We start from the raw sequence: 23,000 nt of genomic DNA, 5'->3' as shown, positions 1-23,000 counted from the left end.
GAAACTGAAGATCTCCTGGAATTTTCATGCACAGCAGTCTCGAGAGCAGGGGTTCCCAACCTGGGGTCCAGAGACCCCCTCAGTTAATGAGAGGGCTCCATGGCATTAAAAAGGTTGAGAACCCCTGCTCTGGAGTTCACCGAGAATGGTGTGATGAACAAATGAAAAATCCAGAAAGCGGCAGTTCTGTGGGCAAAAATTACTTTGTCAACGAGAGAGCTCAGAGGAGAATGGCCAAATTGGTTCAAGTGGATAGAAGGCAACTATAACTCAAGTACCACATTACAACAGTAGTGTGCAGAAGAGTATCTCTGGACATAAAACACGTCGAATCTGGATGTGCTAGATTGACAGAAGCAGAAGTTCACATTGGGTTCCACTTCTGTACCTAATAAATGGCCACTGATTGTATATTTACTGAGCTAGATGTGATAGTTTTTTTATTTGTATGATAAATCAGTATCTTGAACAGTGTCCATTATTGTCACTAATAAGCCTTTGTCCTCTTTGTATCGTTTTCCAGTCTCTGCATGTAAAATCCCAAATGTGAAAGGATGAAACTCTGTTGTGTTTCTTGCCATGCATGTTTGTTAAATTAAATTTCTTTGTGCGCTGTTTATGCATTGCTGAAATTTCAGTTACTATGCTGAATTAGCTGTTATATTTTGAATTTGAGGATCGGATAACTGATTAAGGTTGCTGTCACTAAGGGGTTAAATGATCTGATTGGATTTTATTTACTTATTGGTATGTCTTGGAGATACAGTGAAGAATAGGCACATCTGGCCTTTCTCTTTCCACCTGATTTGGGGCACACTGCCAGCAACCCACCAATTAACCCAAGACTATTCGTGGGCCAATTTACAGTGACCAATTAAGTGACTAATTGTTATGTCTTTGGATTATGGGTGGAAATCGGAGCATCAAGAGGAAACCCATGCACTCCATGGGCAAGATGTACAAACTTCTTTATAGATAACATTAAAATTGAATTCCGATGTCCTGAGCTATCGGCTAACCGCTATAGTGCCCTATCCACAGACCTGGCCTTTTGACCTGAGTTCAGAATTCGCATCCCATTCTGCCAGCTGGTAAATTTAAATATGAGTAGTGAAATAAATCTGGAATAAAATTGGGACCTATTATCTATAAAATTGTCAATTGTGTGTACTGTATCCTTCAGGAAGGAAGTTTTCTAACCTTACCCAATCTTTGTGACCCCAGATCCATGAATACAATTAGCTCCTGACAGCCGCCTCAGAGGAACCAACTGAAGCAAAAAATTCCTTGAAGGAATTTTAAAAATACTAGATAGTGTCTCAATAGAAGGCTAACATGGTATTTTTTTGAGACTTATCAGTAGTAAGGAGCCTGAATTGTAAACTTTACAGAGAAGCATTTAATTTCTATACGAAGCAAGTAGGTTTGGATGTTTCCAGGAGTTGAGTTGATATCAATGAGCAATGTTGAAATGCATGGCTAAACTTCATGAATAGCAAATTATTACTGTACACAGGTAACATATGGTACTGTTGGAAATTAGAGGAAATTAATGTTGATGAAATTGTTCTGGAAAATTGCTGTGAAGTTATTAATAATAGCTTGTCAAGTTTAACACAACACAATACACAAAGTTGTTTAATAGATTTATCCCAAAAGATAGAGTTGATGCTTGGGTTCAAAAGAAGGGTTTTCGGGTGCAAGGTACTGTTGCTGTTGGACTTTTTGTCATGCTAATTTGTTTGCTTGTTCTGTCACCGTGGAAATTTGGGTTCCTTATGGACCTGTGTGAAATTTTCTACTGAGATGGTTTAAATACAACTTTTATGAGCAGGCATGTATTTTGAAGCAACTTTGGATTTTGGAAAGGAGATTCAATAAATGTCATTTATGACTTATCCTACAGATGCCCTATAGCTTTTGTTCTCAGGGTTATTACAGAAAATTGTTATTGACGTTATTGTTTTGTTAATCAGTGATTTTTTTCATTCAAGTTATTTCCAAATGCATTGCTGTATCATTATTTAGAGGTTGTGGAGATTCTGAATGGCATCTAAGTGAAAAATAAGTTTAGTTATCAAAATGATCTCCATATTTTTTAAGTATTCTTCAGAAAATTAGGTTTGTCTTGAAATCTAAAGGAACTAGATTACTTTCTTAATAAAAAATTAATTTTTAAATTATTATGACAAAAATCATTTTGAAGACTTTTGCGTGCATTCTCATTGAAACTTTAGAAAATGACTTGAATTTTATCTTATCTGGTGCTGAAACTGTTTTTCTTTAAAAAAAATAAAAGCTGCTCAGCATTGCAGAGAGCATTTTCAAGAATTTTCATGCATTGGTGTGCAAGGTTAGAAAACAAGCCACAAACGTGGGAATAGTTTTTTTCAACTTCAAAAAAAACTTTTATGTAACATTCATTATCCCACATAATACAATCTTATCTCTACACACTTGATTACTAGTTACCTGATTAGAGACTTTTGCATTTTAGGTCAGTTTGATTAATAACCTTAATGGAATAGATGCGTTTCCGAAAAAATATGTAGATTAGCGTTTATTTTCTTCTTTCTCCATGCTCATATCTGTCATCCCTTCAACCCCCCCCCCCCAGTCAAAAATATATCGAAATGTGTACGTGTAAAAATGGATATTAAGTTGTTCCAGGGCAAAAAAAGGAAAAGTAGTGTGACTTTAATTTGGAGTGACTCAGTCCCACATATACATTTGTGCTCAAAGGGAAATCACTTTTGATTATCAGCGCTGTAGTGCACCGCATAAAATATTGAAGGCTACTTTACTTTCTAAAGGTGTCACTCCAGGCTAGAAGAGCTTTAAGCAAATTTTAAATTTACAAACAACTGACAGAGGTAGCTGATGAGCTGTGAACAGCATATGCTGCCTTGCTTTGAAGATGTTGCATCAGCTGACAAGTGCTTTCTTAATAACAGAATTTTTGCATTTGATTTTGATGTGATTTAAGAGGAAGGAGCACATTATTGCAATGCTCTGAGTGAGCTGCAAAAGTTCTGTTATTGAAATCTTTTGAGTTAAATTGAAAGCAGCATGAGAAATTCAAAGTTTCTTTAACTGTTGTATGTGTTTTTTTTCATTGAGATTTTTTTCTTTGTTATTGCAGCTTGTAATGGGAAAATTAGAGGTGGAATTTCTGAGGTTTGGAGAATGAGGGTGGTGGGCTGGATACATAGCTAAGGCAGTAGCAAGAACTTGTGCTTCCATCATGTAATTCAATATAGTATAAAAGATAGTTGTTAGGGAACAAATGCATTTATCAAGTGATTTCTTAGGCTGGTTTAATTTGGACAGAGATGTTCATGTTCTCTTAACCTGTTGAAATCCAATTGTCCAAAGGTGGATGAGCTAACATTGCTAGTGAAGAACGAGAGGGTGTTCCATGAGACCTGTATTATGTGGTACACTGAGACATGGCTACACAGGGATATTCCAGACTCTAATGTGAACATAGATTGCTTTCAGTGTATATGGGCAGACAGGAGCTGCACCAAAAGTGGCAAGAAAAAAGGATGTCTTGCAGCTTTTGTGAACAACAGATGGTGCAACCCTGGACACACTATGGTGAAGCAGCGTGTATGCAGCCCAGACGCTGAACTTTTAGCCGTATTATTTGCCCAGAGGGTTTTCCCATACCATTGTTCTTGGGATCTATGTCCCTCCCTGAGCTAATGTGTTGCTGGCATGTGATGTCATTTGCTCAGTCGCTACAGCTGAATGTCTTCGTAACTAGATCGGGGATTTCAACCATGTCAACTCAGATGCGACTTTGCCAACTTTCGTACAGTTTGTGGATTGTTAAACCAGGGAAAATAAGACACTGGGTCTGCTTTATGCAAATATTAAGGACACATATAGCCCTCTCACCACGCCCCTCCCCCCAGCTGATCAGATAACCTGGTATATCTTCAGCCCTCTGGTCCAGTGATCAATAAGTTTGCTAGGAAGTGGTCACAGGAGGCCAATGATTGACTGGGAAGTGCCCCGTTGTCCATATAGAGAGGACATTGAGGGACTGACAGACTGCATTACAAGGTACGTCACCTTCTGAACTTCTGTGTGGATAATGCTGTTCCAACTAGGACTGTACGCTGCTTCCCAAACAATAAACCTTGCGTCACTAAAGACATCAAAACCATACTGAAAAGGGAGAAGAGGGCACTCAGAGATGGAGATAAGGAGAAGATGAAGCTGGTTTAGAGGGAACTGAGGGTGAAGATAGCCCAGGGCAAGGATTGCTACAGGAGGAAGCTGGAGAGGAAACTATAGCAGTACAACACAAAGAATGTGTGGAGTGGTATGAAAACGATCACAGTGTACAGAAAGACCAGGGACCTGGTGATTGAAGGGGACTGGGATAGGGCCAATGAGTTAAATGGGTTTTTCAACAAGTTTGATGAAGAGGTTTCTGTTTACAACCCATCGACCCTGCCCCCCCCCCCCCCGGCTCCTCCCCTCTCACCCCTCACCCTCCATCTCTCTCTAAGGACACCACAGAGCCAGTGACCACAGACACATGAACTGTAACTGCTGAGCAAGTAAGGAGTGAGCTCAGCAGACTTCACGCAGGCAAGGCTGTGGACCCGGATGACATCGGCCCGGATGGCATCAGCCCGCGTGTACTCAATGTGTGTGCTGCACAGCTGGGTGCAGCCTTTCAATACATCTTCAGTCTGAGCCTGGAGAGATTCCCTGTGCTGTGGAAAACATTCTGCCTAGTTCCAAAACCCAAGAAGATGTGTCCCACCATACCTAGTGACTACAGACCTGTGGCACTGACCTCACATACTATGAAATAAGAAAGACTGGTCCTGACACACCTCTGGACCATTGTAAATCCATCATTGGACCCTGCAGTTTGCTTACCAACCACATATTGGAGTCAAGGTCTTCCTGCTTCAATGGGCTTATGCCCATCTGGATGATCCAGGCAGCACTTTGAGAATCATGTTTTTTGATTTTTCCAGTACCTTCAACACCACACAACCTGCTTTACTAGAGAGTAAGCTCATGGAGATGTGGGAGGATGCTCTACTGGTGTCCTGGATTACAGACTACCTGTCTAGACGGCCACAGTATGTGTGATGGCAGAGCAGAGCTGTGTAGATAGTGCGGTTAGCAGCATAGGGACACCTCAGGGGACTGTCCCGTCCCCCTTTCTGTTTATTGTCTGCACCTCTGGCTTCAGATACAACTCTGGAATCCTGCCACCTGCAGAAGTTTTCAGATGATTCGGCAAGAGGATGAGTACAGAAGAGTAGTGCACAACTTTGCTGAGTGGTGTGGGCTGAATCACCTGCAGCTCAACATCACTATGATAAAGGAGTTGATAGACTTCAGGAAGGTGAGAACACGCTGCATTCCCCTTTCCATCAAGGAAACGGACGTGGAGGTCGTCTGGGACTACAAATACCTAGGTGGGACTAAAAATACAGGGGCTCTGTACAAGAAGGGACAGAGCTGACTATACTATTGAGAAGGCTCCAGTTATTCAATGTCTGTAGTACTAAGCTGCTGATGTTCCACGACTCAGTGGTGGCCAGCATTCTATTCTACGCTGTAGTCTGCTGGGGCAGCAAGGTGAGAGCAACTGATGCCAAGAACTTCGACAAGCTCATCAGGAAGGCTGGTTCTGTTTTGGGGATGGACCTGGACTCCCTGGTAGTTGAGTCTGAGAGGAGGATACTGTAGAAGTTACATAGCATTATGGACAATCCTCCTCACCCCCTCCATGTTATACTGGACAAACAGAGGAGCACCTTTAGTAACAGACTGATTCCACCGAGGTGCACCACCGAACGCCACAGGAGATCCTTTCTCCCTGTGGCTCCAAGACTACAACTCCTCTTCCTTAAGTATATAAGGTTTTATTGCACGTCTGTATTTTGCACAATTACTTTTTAAGGCACATTTTTTTCGTACCTCAATACTTAAACATTTTCTATTTTAAAGTATATATTTCTGACTGAGCAACCTTGCATCAATAATTACCTTCAGGATAAATAGTTTTATCTTATCTCATCTTAAATTTTAACCTTGTGCCCATCACCACTCAAAATCCAAATTTATATTCAGCTTGGTAAAGGTATTTTCCCTCTTTAGATGTCTATCCCTGAAGTTATGTGTGGTGGAGTGGATAAGACGAAAGTGGATGCGGTTGTTTTCATCTGTGAATGTGATATTGTGAGTCAAAGACAAAATCCAGAATCACGATATCTGCAGTGATTTGAACATAGCGGCTTACATTTTTAGGATTGATCTTCTCAAGACCATAAATTCCAATTCATTACGTGATATTGATCAACTTAAAAGGACATATGAAGAGCCACCACGCTACACCTTATAGAAACATAGAAAATAGGTGTAGGAGTAGGCCATTCGGCCCTTCGAGCCTGCACCGCCATTCAGTATGATCATGGCTGATCATCCAACTCAGAACCCTGTACCAGCCTTCCGTCCATACCCCCTGATCCCTTTAGCCACAGGGGCCATATCTAACTCCCTCTTAAGTATAGCTAATGAACTGGCCTCAACTGTTTCCTGTGGCAGAGAATTCCACAGGTTCACCACTCTGTGTGAAAAAGTTTTTCCTAATCTCGGTCCTAAAAGGCTTCCCCTTTATCCTCAAACTGTGACCCCTCATTCTGGACTTCCCCAACATCGGGAACAATCTTCCTGCATCTAGCCTGTCCAATCCCTTTAGGATTTTATACGTTTCAATATGATACCCCCTCAATCTTCTAAATTTCAGAGAGTATAAGCCTAGTCGATCCAGTCTTTCATCATATGAAAGTCCTGCCATCCCAGGAATCAATCTGGCGAACCTTCTTTGCACTCCCTCTATGGCAAGAATATAGCACCCATAAGTTTCTCAGGGTTAAAACTGCACTGAATTTACAGAAACCTGCTGTGACAAAACTTTGTTTCAAATGAAAAGCAAACCCATTGGACCCTCATATTTCCAGTAGTATATTTGCAGCAGAAGTCTATGTTTGAAAATTCGATACTGTTTGTTGTCTTGCATGTTTTTCTTCACATCTCCTTTCAAGGTAAAGAAATATCCTCAAAAATAGAAAGATTCATACTATGGCTTTTCTGGGCATTGACCAGGCATTGTGATTCTCAGACAAGGACTAGAAACAATTGTCAAAGTAGGTCTTGGAAAAAGCACATCAAAGTTTGAAAATTATTTCCTTCAATTTGATCTTCATTGTATTGACCTTATAATTATTGTTATTTTGAATGTGATTCCATAGTCATTGACTTAAAATGCCAGGTAAACATTAAGTGCTGGAAACTCCTAGCAGGTCAGGCACTGGGGTACACGTTCAAGACCCTTCTTCGGATATATTAACCTTCTTTCTCTCTCCACAAATGCTGCCTGAGAATTTCTAGTCTTTTCTTTTTATTACAGATTTCCAGCATCTGCAGTTTAGTTTTGTATAAATTAATTTAGAGTGCCAGTTTGTTGAAGTCCTCCTGAACATAACTTATTTAATTGTGTCTTCAGATCAGCAGCATGGTAGCATAGCAGTTAGCGTGACATTATTACAGCTTGGGGCATTCCAGAGTTAATTTGTGGTACTGTCTATAAGAAGTTTCTACGTTCTTCTTGTGAGTGCTTGAGTTTCCTTGGGGTGCTCTGGTTTCCTCCCACAATCAAAGACCAGCCGTTTAATAGGTTAATTGTGAATTGTCCTGTGGTTAGGTGGATTGTCAGCGGTGCAGCTTGTTGGGCCAGAAAGGCCTATTCTGCACTCTTAAGTAAAATCAAACCAAGCACTGCGCTTGGTAAATACAAAACTTTTCCCTTTATAATTTCTGAGAAGTGCATTTACCTAGTTAGCTTGGTAAATGTTAATGATTCAGCCATATCAGCAAAATTACCGATCCGCACAAGCAGCAGCACATTTTGAGAAGTTTCCATTACAAATGTACTGTATATTTGTGATTTTTGTAGTCATTGTAATATGCGTATGTTTAAGTTTCCAAAATCATAAAGCTCCTTGTTTATACGAAGTGCTATGGAATTTTAATTCCATACACCCACAGGTGTTTTTTTTTAAAACTTGGAATTCTTTGCATTGGCATGTTTAAAGCTTCACCTGTTAGAGTTAATTAACTTCCAAGAGCAAGATACTGTTACAGCTCCCCGATAGCTTCTTGGGTTCATTGGTCCCCTCCAGTTGGATATAATCTATGAATTTAGTTAGTTTAATCCAAGCACTAGCACTATATTCCTGGGGCACTTCTGAGGTGGGCAAAATAAAGCATTTTACGGATTTTTCAACCATGCTTGAACTCCAGCTGTTTCACAGTAAATAGTGAGTCTCAAGTGTTAATACAGATTGAAATATTAAGGGGATAACTACGAAAACTGTTGGTGTATTGGATATGACACTGTCTAAATTTCAGCATTCTTTAGACAAAGGAAGAAATGTATTTAATGGGAGATTGGCAATTAACTGTAATGCAGATGTATAAATAATTTTGTGTATTAATTTACAGGAACAATAGAAGTACTGAAAATCATGCAGAACCTGGGCGTAGAGCCTGATGTCGAAACCTATGCAAATTATGTCCAGTCGGCATTTGACAACGTGGAGCAAGCTCGTGCCCAGCTTGAGGTTTGCATCAGTCATTTCTCTATATAAGCAAATCAGGTTTATGTGGAAGCTTTACTGACAAAAACTTGCTGAGGAAAATCCATATAATGGATGTTTCTATTCATGAAATTCTGTGGAACAAAACCCAAAGAGACCAACAGTGTCACTGCATCAAGGGGATGAGAGATTTGTAAAATAAGTAGAATATTTAATGCTTTCTTGAAATTAAGTAAAGTTTAAATCTATTGGGCATTACAAGAGGCAAGCTTGTTTTGTTGAATGCTTTTAATTCAGTGCTACTATACTAGATGTATGTTTTACAGGCAGTGCCACAGTTTAAAGTGGATCATCTGTGCATATAAACCATTTTCTGTGATTATTTGTGCATTATCTTGCTCGATGTATCAAAACCTGGTTTGTGCTATCTTCAGCAATCTCATTGTTAGTTAGTTCTAGAATGCTATAAATAGTCGTCAACCTGCTAAATAAATTGCTGATGCTTAAATAATTATGCACAATGTTCCGGCCTTCTCAAGTACCTAAGTTTAACTTCTTCATTCCCAGTTTTGAGCACTTCATCGTAAACATTTGATTTGCATTCACTTTTATTCAATAAGGTAGCAATTACTGTTTTTAGACAGACACCAAAATAGCTAATGTGAAGAAGGGTATGGTCTTAATATATGCAAATGGGATTAGTGTAGACTGGCAAAATGTTGACATGAATGATGAATGTGCTGGGCCAAGGGGGCCATTTTTGTGCTGTGTGACTCTACATTGATAACTTTCTATTAGGTTTCAAATTTTACTTTACGAAAATTCACTGCTGGTACTAATGCAGAAAAGATGAGGATTTGTCTATTTGTTTTAGAACCAGATTAGGGTGTTAAATTCTGATAAATGAGCCTTTGGATTGTGCAAAGTAGGTCTAATTGATTGATAAAGTTAAATCTATTAACATTATTAGAAGTAAGAATATACAGATGTCAGTTGTTTTGTCTTTGTAGGAAAATGGATGTTTGGTCAACACAGTTGGATTCTATTCCTCTGAACTCAGAACAGAAGCTATTAATGGACATTTGGACAAGATTTATTCTATGTGTAAGTGTTGTAATGTCCATCAGACAAACTTCGTTTCTCAATAGTCATAGTCATACTTTATTGATCCGGGGGAAAATTAGTTTTCGTTACAGTTGCACCAAAAATAATAAATAGTAATAGAACCATAGATAGTTGAATAGTAAATATGTAAATTATGAAATAAGTACAGGACCAGCCTATCGGCTCAAGATGTCTGACCCTCCAAGGGAGGAGTTGTAAAGTTTGATGGCCACAGGCAGGAATGACCTCCTATGACACTCTATGCTGCATCTCGGTGGAATGAGTCTCTGGCTGAATGTACTCCTGTACCCACCCAGTACATTATGTAGTGGATGGGAGACATTCAAATAGACTATTTGGGAACATTTGAGAAATAGTTTTTTATAGGAGCTTGACAAAATGACCTTGTTAAAAGACAAAAAGTAGTCTTGATTTTCAGGAAGGCAGAGTTTTTCTTGGAGTGGCTCCTGTCCTGTTTGAACCTTTCTGTACTTTTGATGGAATTGTATCAGTAGTGTTGGCTGAGGAAACACGAAACTATCAGCATGTTGAAACTTATATAGGAGCAGAATTCGGCCATTTGGTTGATCCAGTTTTTCTCTCAGCCCCAGTCTCCAGCCTTATAGCCCAATCTCCCGCCTTCTCCCCGTATTCCTTCATGCCCTGACCAATCAAGAATCTATCAGCCTTTGTTCAAATATACATAACGACTTGGTCGCCACAGCTGCTTGTGGCAAAGATTTTCACAGATTCATCCCTCTCTGGTTAAAGAAATTTCTCCTTACCTCTGTTGTAAAAGAACACCCCTCTATTCTCAGGCAGTGTTCTCTGGTCTTAGGCTCTCCCACCATAGCAAACATCCTCTCCACATCCACTCTTATCAAAGGCTTTCACCATTCGATAGGTTTCAATAAGGTCACTCCTTATTCTTCTGTATTCTAGTGAATACAGGCCTGGAGCTATCAGATGTTCTTCATATGACAAGCTGTTAAATCCTGGAATTATTTTCATGAACCCCCTTTGAACCCTGTCTAGTTTCAACACATTGTTTCTAAGATAAGGGGCCCAAACCTGCTTGCGGTACTCTGTGAGGCCTCACCAGTGCTTTATAAAGTTTCTACATTACATCCTTGCTTTTATATTCTGGTCCTCTTGAAATGAATGCTGACATCGCATTTGCCTTCCTCATCACAGGCCTAACCTGCAAGTTAACTCTTAAGGGAGTCCTGCACAAGGACTCTCAAGTCCCTTTGCACCTTAGTTTTTTGTATTTTCTCTCCATTTAGAAACTAGTCAACCCTTTCATTTCTTCTGCCAAAGTGCAATACCATACATTTCCCAACACTGTATTCTATCTGCCATATCTCTGCCCATTCTCCTAATCTGTCTATAAGTCCTTCTGTAGCCTCTTCACTTCCTTAAAACTATCTGCCCCTCCAGCTATCTTCTTATCATCTGCAAACTTTGCAACAAAACCATCAATTCCATCATCCAAATCATTGACATATAATGTAAAAAGAATTGTTCCCAACACAGACCTTTGTGGAACACCACTCATGACTGGCAGCCAACCAGGAAAGGCTCCCTTTATTCCTGCTCTTTGGCTCCTGCCAATCAGCCACTGCTTTTTCAATACTCAAATATTACCTGTAATACCATGGGCTAGTAGCTTGTTAAGCAGCCTCAGGTGTGCCACCATGTTAGAGGCCTTCTGAAAATCCAAATACACAACATCAACAGATTCTCCTTTGTCTATTCTGCTAGTTATTTCTTCAAAGAATTCCAACAGATTTGTCAGGCAAAATTTTCTCTTGAGGGAACGGTGCTGACTATGGCTATTTCCTCATGTGCCTCCAAGTACCTTGAAACATCATCTTAATAATTGACTCCATCATCTTCCCAACCATTGAGGTCAGACTAATTGGCCTATAGTTTCTTTTCTTCTGCTTCTCTCCCTTCTTGAAGAATGGTGTGACATCTGCAATTTTCCAGTCTTCCGGAACCATTTTCCAGAACTTAGTGATTCTTTGAAGATCATTACCAATGCCTCCATGATCTCTTCTGCCACCTTGGGGGTGTATACCATCTGGTCCAGGTGACGTATCTACCTTCAGTCCTTTCAATTTGCCAAGAACCTTTTCTCTAGTTATGGTAACTTCACACACCATGCCGCCGCACTTGGAGCTTCTTTAATATTATTGACTAGCTTACTTTCATATGCCATCTTTACCTTAATGACTTTTTTAGTTGCCTTCTGTTGTTTTTAAAAGCTTCCCAATCCTCTACTTCCCACTAATTTTTGTTCTGTTATATGCCCTCTGTTTGGCTTTTATGTTGATTTTGACCTCTCTTGTAATCCACGGTTGTGTCGCCTTTTCTTTAGGGTACTACTTCCTCTTTGGGATGTATATATCCTGTGTTTTCCGCCATTGCTGCTCTGCCATCATACCTACCAGTGTTCTTTTCCAATCAATTCTGGCCAATTCCTTTGTCATGCCTTTGTAATTCCCTTTATTCCACTGTAATATCGATACATCTGACTTTAGCGTCTCCTCAAATTTCAGTGTGAATTTGATCATTTATGATCACCTACCCCTAATGGTTCTTTTACCTTAAGCTCTCCCATCAATTCTGGTTCATTGTACAACACCCAATTCAGAATTGCTGATCCTCTAGTGGGCTCAACCACGAGCTGCTTGAGAAAGCTATTTCATAGGCACTCTAGAAATTCCCCCTCCTGTAATCCAGCACCAACCTGATTTTCCCAATCTACCTGCATATTGAAGTTTTCCATGACCATTGTAATATTGTCCTTTTGGCATGCATTTTCTATCTTCTTTTGTAATTTGTAGACCACATCCTTACTACTGTTTGGGGATCTGTATACAAATCCCACCAGGGTCTTTTTACCCTTGCAGTTCCTTGGCTCTATCCACTATGTTTCAACACCTTCCGAACCCATGTCACCTCTTTCTAATGATTTGATTTCATTTTTTAACTGACAGAACAACGCTGCCTCCTTAGCCTTTCTCCCTGTCCTTTCAATACAATGTGTATCCTTGGGCATTAAGATCCCAGCTATAACCTTTCAGCCATGATGCAGCGATGCCTACAACATTATAATTGGCATCTGCAACTGTGCTGCAAGTTCGTCTACCTTATTCTGTATACTGAGCACATTCAAATCCAACACCTTTATTCCTATAATCACCCTTTTCGATTTTGTCAGCCTTTTATGTTGCAACTTGTCCTATTGACCACAATTTTGCCCCATCAATGGCTTCTCCTCACTTCACATTGCCTCTGTTTGTAAATCAGCTACCTCCTCTTCAGCACTATTATGTCTTTCCTATGATACTCTGCATTGAAATATATGCAGCTCAGGACATCATGCTCAACCTTTTGATTCCTAACTTTTTCTGACCTCTTACCAACATTTGCCTCCACGAACTCTCCACTAACTGTTCTGGCACTCTGTTTCCCATCCCCCTGCAACTATAGCTTAAACCCCACTCTGCAGCATTAACATATCTTGCTAGGATATTAGTCCCCCTCCAGTTCACGTGCAAACCATCCTTTCTGTACAGGTCCTAACTTCTCTGGAAGAGAGCCCAATGATCCAAAAATCTTATGCCCTCCCTCCTACATTAAGCCATGTATAACCTTTCTAGTTCTGGCCTCAGTTTCATGTGGCACATGTAGCAATCCTGAGCTCACAACCCTGGAGGCTCTGCCCTTTTAACTTAGTACCTAACTCCCTGAACTCTCTATGCTGAATCTTCTCATTTGTCCTACCCATGTCATTGGTACCTACATGGACCATGACTTCTGGCTGCTCGCCCTCCTACTTAATGCTGAGGACTTGATCCAAGATATCTTGGACCCTGGCACCTGGGAGGCAACATACCATCCGGGAATCTTGTTCTCGCTCACAGAACCTCGTGTCCGTTCCCCTAACTCATGAATTCCCTATTACCACAGTGTGCCTCTTCTTCCCCCTTCCCTTCTGAGTCACAGTGCTAAACCCTGTGCCAGAGACCCTGACCATTATGACTTTCCTCTGTTAGCTCACCCCCCCCCCCCCCGCCGACAGTATCCTAAGTGATATACTTGTTGCTTGGGGGGGGGAGGGGGGTTGGTCGCGGGCACAGGAGTACTCTGCACTGGCTCCTTAACCATTTTTGTCTTCCTGACTGTCACCCAGTTTCCTGTGTCCTGCAGCTTGGCTGTAACTCCTTCTCTATATATCACCCCATCACCTTCTCGAATGATCCAGACTTCATCCAGTTCCAGCTGCAACTCCTTAACACAGTTTGTTAGAAGCTGCAGCTGGATGCACTTCTTGCAGTTGTAGTCGTCAGGGACATTGGAGGTCTCCCTGCCTTCTCATATCTCACAAGAGGAGCATTTCACTATCTTGCCTGGCATCTCTACTGCCCTAGGTGACAGATGTAAAGAAGAGAAGGAAAAAAAATCTGGATGTTTTCTTTCCTTTGCTTTCTTCGAGTGAAGCCTTGAAAAGCTAAGTCCTCAAGATCACCACTCTGACTATGTCTACTCCAACAACGGCTGCTGTGCTTGCCCCTGCCTCCCTTCAGTTTGCTCTTACTAATCAATCTCAAATGCATATTGATCACTTGTCAAAGCTCTTTCTCGCTGCCACCACCCGCTACTGTTTTTTTTAATATGAAATGTAAACACTTGTACAATATTAGTGCTGGTGTTTAATTTCACTTTGATATTTCAACTAATGTAAATATTTAAAAGGAAACGAGTAAATGTAACAGACATGAGAGACTGTTGATGCTGGAAGTAGGATCATATGGGAGGAACTTGGCACCTCAGGCATCGTCTGTGTAGGAAAGTAATCGATATTTCATTCTGACGAATGCTCTTGGACCAGAATGTCGAATGTGCAATTTTGTCCACAGATGCTACCTGCCCTGCTGAGTTCTTCCAGCATTTTGTGTGAGTTGAATAAATATAACCGAAAGGGAGTAAGTGGAGGCTACCTAACCTTGAGAGCTAACATTGCCATTCATCAAAATTCAGACTAATACTTCCTTTAACACCATTTCTCTGCACCATAATTCTTGATTCACATAATTTTCAGAAATCAATTGATCTGTTTTGAACGAACATATGTGTGCCACCATTGCCCTCCTGTTCCTTAAGTGACCTTCCACAGTGAAACTGGCGGTCTCTGTTCTTGAGAGCAAATGTGCCCTGATTATTGCAAAGGAGCTTACATGTGAGCACTTTTTTCCAAGAATGGTTCTCGTTTGACTTGAATATCTTTGGAATATTTTTTGTTCATAAGTCAGGTGTTCATAACCTTGTGAGGACCTGTATGTAGAAAATCAACGACAAAACTGTTGTATTTTATTATATAATCCATCCAAGCTAATCTATGCCTTAAAAAATTCAGGAAATTTGATACAGATCTGAAAATACTGAAATACTACTGAACAATTTGCTGAAAGGCTTGCAATACATTTTCTGTTCTTTTTATTCTTGACAGGAATTTAAGATAACTTAAGCCAGTATATGAAATATTCTAAACTCTTTCATGCCCCTATCGCAGTATAAAAATGACTCAAGTTTACTGTGGTTTCTTCCTTGAGCTTTCACATGTGTTTCTGTCTTAACAGTGTCCTCACCTCAAAACCCTGCAGTGGATTTGAGTAATTTCAGAGGGAGTCTTATTGCAGGTTTTAAGAGGTAAGTTGATTGTGTGTTAAAAGAAAAAAAGAATAGTTGAGGAGCCTCTACTCAATCTGTGAGAATCCATTTGATTGATTAGGTTACATTTAAGTCATTGGGCTGTGCAAATGCTTGCATTAGTGATCTACCAATTACTGCATAATTTGTTCTCTTTACATAAAAAATAATTTTGTTTTTATTAAGGTCCCATCTGTTGCCCAATCAGTATTGACTGCTGAAAATGTGATTTTTACATATTTACTTGGCAATTACAAGGCCATGCTCCAACGAAGCACAAAATATTATTCGTGCATTTTAGTATTGTTTGATCAATCATTCAGCTATTTTAAATGATTGCAAATATAACTCTACTTGCAGCATGACTGCACTCCATACTTTTCAACAGTAATATACCAACTCATTTAGCTTGACTTTCATTATTTAGCATGTCCATTGAATTTGGGACTCCAACTGCATTTTTGTGTTAGTTGGCATTCTTGCAGTATCCTTGGGCTGCAGAATTGGCATTAAAAACCTACATTAGATGAATATGACAGTTAAGTTCTGTTTTTGTTCAATTCAAAGATATTAAATTTGGTAACAGATTCCACCATCTGTGCCATTAATGCAAAAGAAGGAGGTTTAAACTGCAGTTTTTAGCATTTGCACTTAATGATATCATCACAAAAAATGTAAAAAAAAGAGTCATTGAGGTTTCCCAAATAATGTCAATAATGAGAGAAATCTTTGCTTGATGTTTACGGTAGATTCTGGTTAATTGGGGCAGCCACTTAATTGGGATAACTCTTAACGAACAATAACTGATTGAGAAAATTGCCAGAATTCCCTTTATTTATTTTGGGTGCTATGATGCCTAATCAAAGTAGGATACGGTTGTTGAACAGGTTCTAACCAGCTTCAGTCACGTGCACTCGTGTGGCCGTTAAATGCTACACTGTGATTAGAGCAAACAGTTTTAAATAGTGTCAGTTGCATGTGTTGGTGTTCAATTAGCAGTGATATTTTGTCACTTGATCACTGTTGAGGAATAAGCAGTAAGACAATTCAGAACTGTTTTGTTCACTGTGGTTTCAAGCATTTGGGTTTGGGGATGCTAGAAATAGCTGGGAGTGAATATGAAAGGATTTCACTATTTCAAGGTAGAAACTATGAAGAATTTGAAGTTATAAACAATCACCTTGAATGTTAAAATGAAAATTTGGAGGTTGCAATTGTAGATTGCATTGTATGAAGGCAGTCCATTATCTGTACTGGGTGCCTGCGCTGATTTTGTTAATTTTCGGTCACTCAAAATAATATGGCAGCATGTTCCTCTGTTGATAACTGTTAGGAACTCATACAGCCTTGTGGTACTGTAGTACGATTGGTTGTGTTCTAATTTTTCTGCATTTCATTTAAATACATAACTTGTTACTTAGTTTGCTGTTACTCAGTTTGCCTTTTTTTATATAGCTTGGCACTTTTCCATAAACCTTTAGCTAGTTGAGGCAGCTGCTTAATTGAACCAAAATGTACTGGTCCTGATGTACCCAGACCGGAAATCACTATTTGGATAGATATGACCACTGACATTTGGACAGAGGTGGGGTGGGGGTTGGAATGTTCTGATATCCATCGAAGTGCTATAATGTAACAAAAATATAATTTACAAAGAAATCAAAAATGTTGTGGCCATTAGTGATGTTATAAGTTTTGAAGATCATAAAGGTTCCCAAATTGTGTGCCACTGTTTCCTGCAACACACATCAAAGTTGCTGGTGAACGCAGCAGGCCAAGCAGCATCTGTAGGAAGAGGTGCAGTCGACGTTTCAGGCCGGGACCCTTCGTCAGGACTAACTGAAGGAAGAGTGAATAAGGGATTTGAAAGTTGGAGGGGGAGGGGGGATCCAAAATGATAGGAGAAGACAGGAGGGGGAGGGATAGAGCCAAGAGCTGGACAGGTGATAGGCAAAAGGGGATACAAGGGGATCATGGGACAGGAGGTCCGGGAAGAAAGACAAGGGGGGGGGACCCAGAGGATGGGCAAGAGGTATATTCAGAGGGACAGAGGGAGAAAAAGGAGAATGAGAGAAAGAATGTGTGCATAAAAATAAGTAACAGATGGGGTACGAGGGGGAGGTGGGGCCTAGCGGAAGTTAGAGAAGTCGATGTTCATGCCATCAGGTTGGAGGCTACCCAGACGGAATATAAGGTGTTGTTCCTCCAACCTGAGTGTGGCTTCATCTTTACAGTAGAGGAGGCCGTGGATAGACATGTCAGAATGGGATGTGGAATTAAAATGTGTGGCCACTGGGAGATCCTGCTTTCTCTGGCGGACAGAGCGTAGATGTTCAGCAAAGCTGTCTCCCAGTCTGCGTCGGGTCTCGCCAATATATAAAAGGCCACATCGGGAGCACCGGACGCAGTATATCACCCCAGTCGACTCACAAGTGAAGTGTTGCCTCACCTGGAAGGACTGTTTGGGGCCCTGAATGGTGATAAGGGAGGAAGTGTAAGGGCATGTGTAGCACTTGTTCTGCTTACACGGATAAGTGCCAGGAGGGAGATCAGTGGGGAGGGAATGGACAAGGGAGTTGTGTAGGGAGCGATCCCTGCGGAATACAGAGAGAGTGGGGGAGGGAAAGATGTGCTTAGTGGTGGGATCCCGTTGGAGGTGGCGGAAGTTACGGAGAATAATATGTTGGACCCGGAGGCTGGTGGGGTGGTAGGTGAGGACCAGGGGAACCCTATTCCTAGTGGGGTGGCGGGAGGATGGAGTGAGAGCAGGTGTACGTGAAATGGGGGAGATGCGTTTAAGAGCAGAGTTGATAGTGGAGGAAGGGAAGCCCCTTTCTTTAAAAAAGGAAGACATCTCCCTCGTCCTAGAATGAAAAGCCTCATCTTGAGAGCAGATGCGGCGGAGACAGAGGAATTGCGAGAAGGGGATGGCGTTTTTGCAAGAGACAAGGTGAGAAGAGGAATAGTCCAGATAGCTGTGAGAGTCAGTAGGCTTATAGTAGACATCAGTGGATAAGCTGTCTCCAGAGACAGAGACAGAAAGATCTAGAAAGGGGAGGGAGGTATCAGAAATGGACCAGGTAAACTTGAGGGCAGGGTGAAAGTTGGAGGCAAAGTTAATAAAGTCAACGAGTTCTGCATGCGTGCAGGAAGCAGCGCCAATGCAGTCGTCGATGTAGCAAAGGAAAAGTGGGAGACAGATACCAGAATAGGCACGGAACATAGATTGTTCCACAAACCCAACAAAAAGGCAGGCATAGCTGGGACCCATACGGGTGCCCATAGCTACACCTTTAGTTTGGAGGAAGTGGGAGGAGCCAAAGGAGAAATTATTAAGAGTAAGGACTAATTCCGCTAGACGGAGCAGAGTGGTGGTAGAGGGGAACTGATTAGGTCTGGAATCCAAAAAGAAGTGTAGAGCTTTGAGACCTTCCTGATGGGGGATGGAAGTATATAAGGACTGGACATCCATGGTGAAAATAAAGCGGTGGGGGCCAGGGAACTTAAAATCATCGAAGAGTTTAAGACGGTGAGAAGTGTCACGAACATAGGTCGGAAGGGATTGAACAAGGGGTGATAAAACAGTGTCGAGGTATGCAGAAATGAGTTCGGTGGGGCAGGAGCAAGCTGAGACAATAACCTGTCACCTGTCCAGCTCTTGGCTCTATCCCTCCCCCTCCTGTCTTCTCCTATCATTTTGGATCTCCCCCTCCCCCTCCAACTTTCAAATCCCTTACTCACTCTTCCTTCAGTTAGTCCTGATGAAGGGTCTCGGCCTGAAACGTCGACTGCACTTCTTCCTACAGATGCTGCTTGGCCTGCTGCGTTCACCAGCAACTTTGATGTGTGTTGCTTGAATTTCCAGCATCTGCAGAATTCCTGTTGTTTGCCACTGTTTCCTGGTAGATGGGCAACCAAATATGAAGTGTATATGTACTTTTATTTTATGATGAGGCAAGTGGGAATAATAAAGTTAGGACTTCAATTAAAAAAAATAGGATTACAGCAGAAGGTGGCACTCCCTGCTTCTCACTCAGAGTATACCTCTCACTATTCAACATTTCATTTTGTCATACTTTATAGTCATTGCTGACTTGAACACATTTAATACAGTGCACATTGTACAACCCTCATTCTGAATGTACAGCACTCAACCTTCAGTTTAAGTAGGTTTTAAAAAAAAATTTGATAATAAAATCCATCTAAAATTATAGTTTAATTCAGTAATTAGGAAGTTATTTGTTTTGAAGAATGTGTTAATTTTTTTAAGCTTTCATTCTGTATCTTTCATGAAACTTTTTCCAAGGCACAAAACATAAATTGATTCTTTATGTTCTACTGCCCTCTGCAGGTCAAAAGATTTTGATATTCTTGCAAAGGTAAGTAGTGACATTCAGAAAGATAATAGTATAATCATTATTTTAATGTGCTGATGTGGAATTATGTTGGAAATCATCTTAATTGTGTATGAGTAGATTTTCTTAAGCCTTTTTTTATTAAAACCGAGGTGGTAGGTGATGCATTGGAAGGATAGTGTTGTTTTTAAGACTCTGGCAAATTCTTCACTATTACAACAAAGAGGTAATATAGCAGAGATAACTAAGTATTTACTTTTGAAAGATTTCTCATTGTCAGTATTAGGAGACCCAAGTTTTGCTGTAGTATTGAAACTTTTGACTTGGAAGAAGTCATATTTTGATCATTTTTTTCCCCCGAAAGAACGATGCAATTGAGCAGACCTCATTTGGTACAGTACTTTACGGATGAAATGCCACAATGTGCTGTTGATTAATACCTTTATAGAAATGTACTTTGTTATTTAAAGAATACAATTTCAAATACTGCTTCTTGTGTTCCAATATCACCGACAATATATGGTTATTTTGTTTTTCCAGATAACAGAATTGTTGTCCAAAGATGAGCGTTATTGCCAGAGTTCTTCAAGACCGACTGGTAGTGCTCCAATTTATTTGATTGTAACTTGCCCACAAATCTGTACTATCTAATGATGGGGTTTGAAGGATTACTGGAGTAACACTGATTGCTTTTGCTTTTTTTAAAAGTGAAATTTTTGTGTGCTTTCAAAAAACCTTTACAGTATCTTGATGTGAGATTTTTACTAATAGAATGGCTTAAGTACTTTATTTGTTTCCCTATAAAAGAAATCATAAAATTTAAATGAGAAATCAGTGCATTTAGAGCGAAACATGTGTTTGCGCCAAGTATTGACATTGCATTTAGGATAATGAAGGTTTATGTATTGCTGTACAGCAATTTGTGTTTTGTTTCCTGAGCTACTTGAGAACTTTTGGACTGAGTTAGCTGCACAGTATGTATCTAAGCAGCAGTATTCATGTGTTTCATTGGTATTTATTGCCATTTCAGACATTTAAACCAAATGATTTAAAATAGATTAATCTGATGATACAGTGATCTATCCTATTTTCAATTTTTCTATACAGAAGCTGTTGGCTATTTTCTTTATAACTTGATTGACAGCATGAGTAACTCTGAGGTGCAGGCCAAGGAGGAGCATTTGAGACAGTATTTCCATCAACTGAACAAGATGGTACCTTTTTTATTCAATCTACATAATGCATGTATCTTCTGACATATGTTTGAAGTTGAAGCAACTTCAACTATTAAAAAATCCATGTCGCCTTTAACATTTTGTTTTCATGTTTTTAGAATATTGTTATCCCCGCAAATCTCTACAGAGGAATCCGAAATTTACTGGATACTTATCACGTCCCTGAGTTAATTAAGGTGCTTTATAAATCCTGCTTTTCCTCAATTAAACTGATTTTCTTTGCATGTTATTGTATGGTTCCAAATGCTACCGTAGATGTATAGATACGTGAAGAATGCAGAAATGGCTCCTCAGTGGGGAAATGAACCAAGGGGCTGTAAACTTCATCAAGCCATGTAGGTCGGGATGACCTCCTTTAAACCTTTATTGATAAGGTGCCTATTAAGGTGTCATTGGATTCATTCAAATTACTCTTCGTATCTTTGAGCTGAGAAAAGAGCCAGTTATTTGAGGTTCCTGGCTGCAAGTTGCAAAGCCATGAATGCAAATGATTTGTGAGGTGTTTACAATGCATCATCAAGTTTCTGATGGCTCTTGTGTTTGAGTAGCCTGATATTATCGCTATCCTTGAAGAACTGAAATGGATTATTCATCTGAGCACCCAAGAAGAAGCATCGTCTTTGAAAGAAATTGGTAACAGAAGGGAAACAGAAAGAATTTTTTTTCAATCTGTTCAATAGTTCCATTTAATATCAAAGAATGTATACAATATACAACCTGAAATTCTTGTTCTTCGTGGACATCTGCAAAATTAGAAGAGTGCCCCAAAGGATGAGTGACGGTTTAAACATTAGAACCCCAAAGACCCCTCTCCTCCCCCAAGCACAAGCAGCAGCAGCAGCCCTCCCCCTCCAATGCTTATTTCAGCAAAAAAAAGCATCAGCACCCTCCACCCACCAAGCAAGCTGCAGCAAAGCCCCCGAGAAAGACCATAATCTGCAGTACAACAAAAACTACTCGTTCACCTGACAACTTGACATACCACAGGCTCTCCCTAATAAAGGAGCAGAGAGGTGTCACCCTTTCACAGCAGGAGGGGAGACCAACAAAGGCTATCAGTTTGCTGATTTACAGTGTTAAAGTCTGCTGCATTTCTTACCCCTCCCCCCCACCGAGTTCTCCAACTCGCGAATCGGCACCAAATTATCCCCCACCAACGAGAGAGAGAGAGAGTACGATATGCGTACAGAGCCCCTAACGGATCTTCCTGATGTTACGTTTTTTCCCCACGACACTTCATTCAGCGGCACTGGTATGGAATCAGCTCGTCCCTAGGGCTGCAAAGCCTCAGAACCCCGAAGACATACTCGTCTTCTCGGCCACGTCCTTGGGACGTCAAAATGGCCAGTCAGTGAGTGCTGGGAGCGGGTCCCATCGCTGCAAAGAACTGATGTTTAAGTGTAGTTCTACGTCAAGGGCTTTGACAGAACTCCATCCACCTTGAAAAGGAAAAAGGAAGACATTAAAGGTAGAAATTAAACTGCTTCCGCAGTTGAGCTCGAAGAAGTCACTGTTGAGCGCCATCATGGCTCCGCCCCCATCTTGTAGCTTACTTCATCATTGCCTGTGCTATAATGCAAAGTAGGCTTCTGCATTTCTTTTGGTTCTGTTGACAAAAATGACATGGGTCTATCCTGAAAAGCACTCTGCTGGTATAAATAATGTAAGAGTGTCCTTTTGTATACAGAACAAATTTGGCCTCGTACAGTGACTCCTAAATTCCAGTTCAACCCAACCTGACAGCTGAAAGTTATTAACCTATTTGAACTACAGTAATGCCCGTGTCTCTGTGCATTTATAAAATGTTGCATATGTAGGACCATTTTTGTAATTAGGGCTGACAAGGTAACATTTTTCTTCTTTGTTGAGAGGTAAAAGAATCTTTTAAAAGATTTCCCCTCTCACAATAATGTGCTTACTTTGCACTAAGCATAACATCTTGATCA

General features: G+C 40.5%; 1 protein-coding gene across 2 annotated transcripts in view; it reads left to right on the top strand.

The window, feature by feature from the left end:
• Positions 1 to 23,000, top strand: part of lrpprc (leucine-rich pentatricopeptide repeat containing) — a 142,990-nt gene that overhangs the window by 42,971 nt on the left and 77,019 nt on the right. For both annotated transcript variants that reach the window (XM_072264971.1, XM_072264972.1), the window contains 7 exons: positions 8,545 to 8,663; positions 9,650 to 9,743; positions 15,395 to 15,464; positions 19,816 to 19,843; positions 20,360 to 20,417; positions 20,927 to 21,033; positions 21,153 to 21,230. In XM_072264971.1, the coding sequence (XP_072121072.1) occupies positions 8,545 to 8,663; positions 9,650 to 9,743; positions 15,395 to 15,464; positions 19,816 to 19,843; positions 20,360 to 20,417; positions 20,927 to 21,033; positions 21,153 to 21,230 (554 nt within the window). The remainder of the gene's footprint in view (positions 1 to 8,544; positions 8,664 to 9,649; positions 9,744 to 15,394; positions 15,465 to 19,815; positions 19,844 to 20,359; positions 20,418 to 20,926; positions 21,034 to 21,152; positions 21,231 to 23,000) is intronic.

The sequence above is a fragment of the Mobula birostris genome, chromosome 8 (assembly GCF_030028105.1).
Source record: "Mobula birostris isolate sMobBir1 chromosome 8, sMobBir1.hap1, whole genome shotgun sequence".
In the NCBI taxonomy this organism is placed as follows: Eukaryota; Metazoa; Chordata; class Chondrichthyes; order Myliobatiformes; family Myliobatidae; genus Mobula; species Mobula birostris.
Note: the sequence above shows the minus strand (reverse complement) of the source record. Positions and strands in the feature narration are given on the sequence as shown.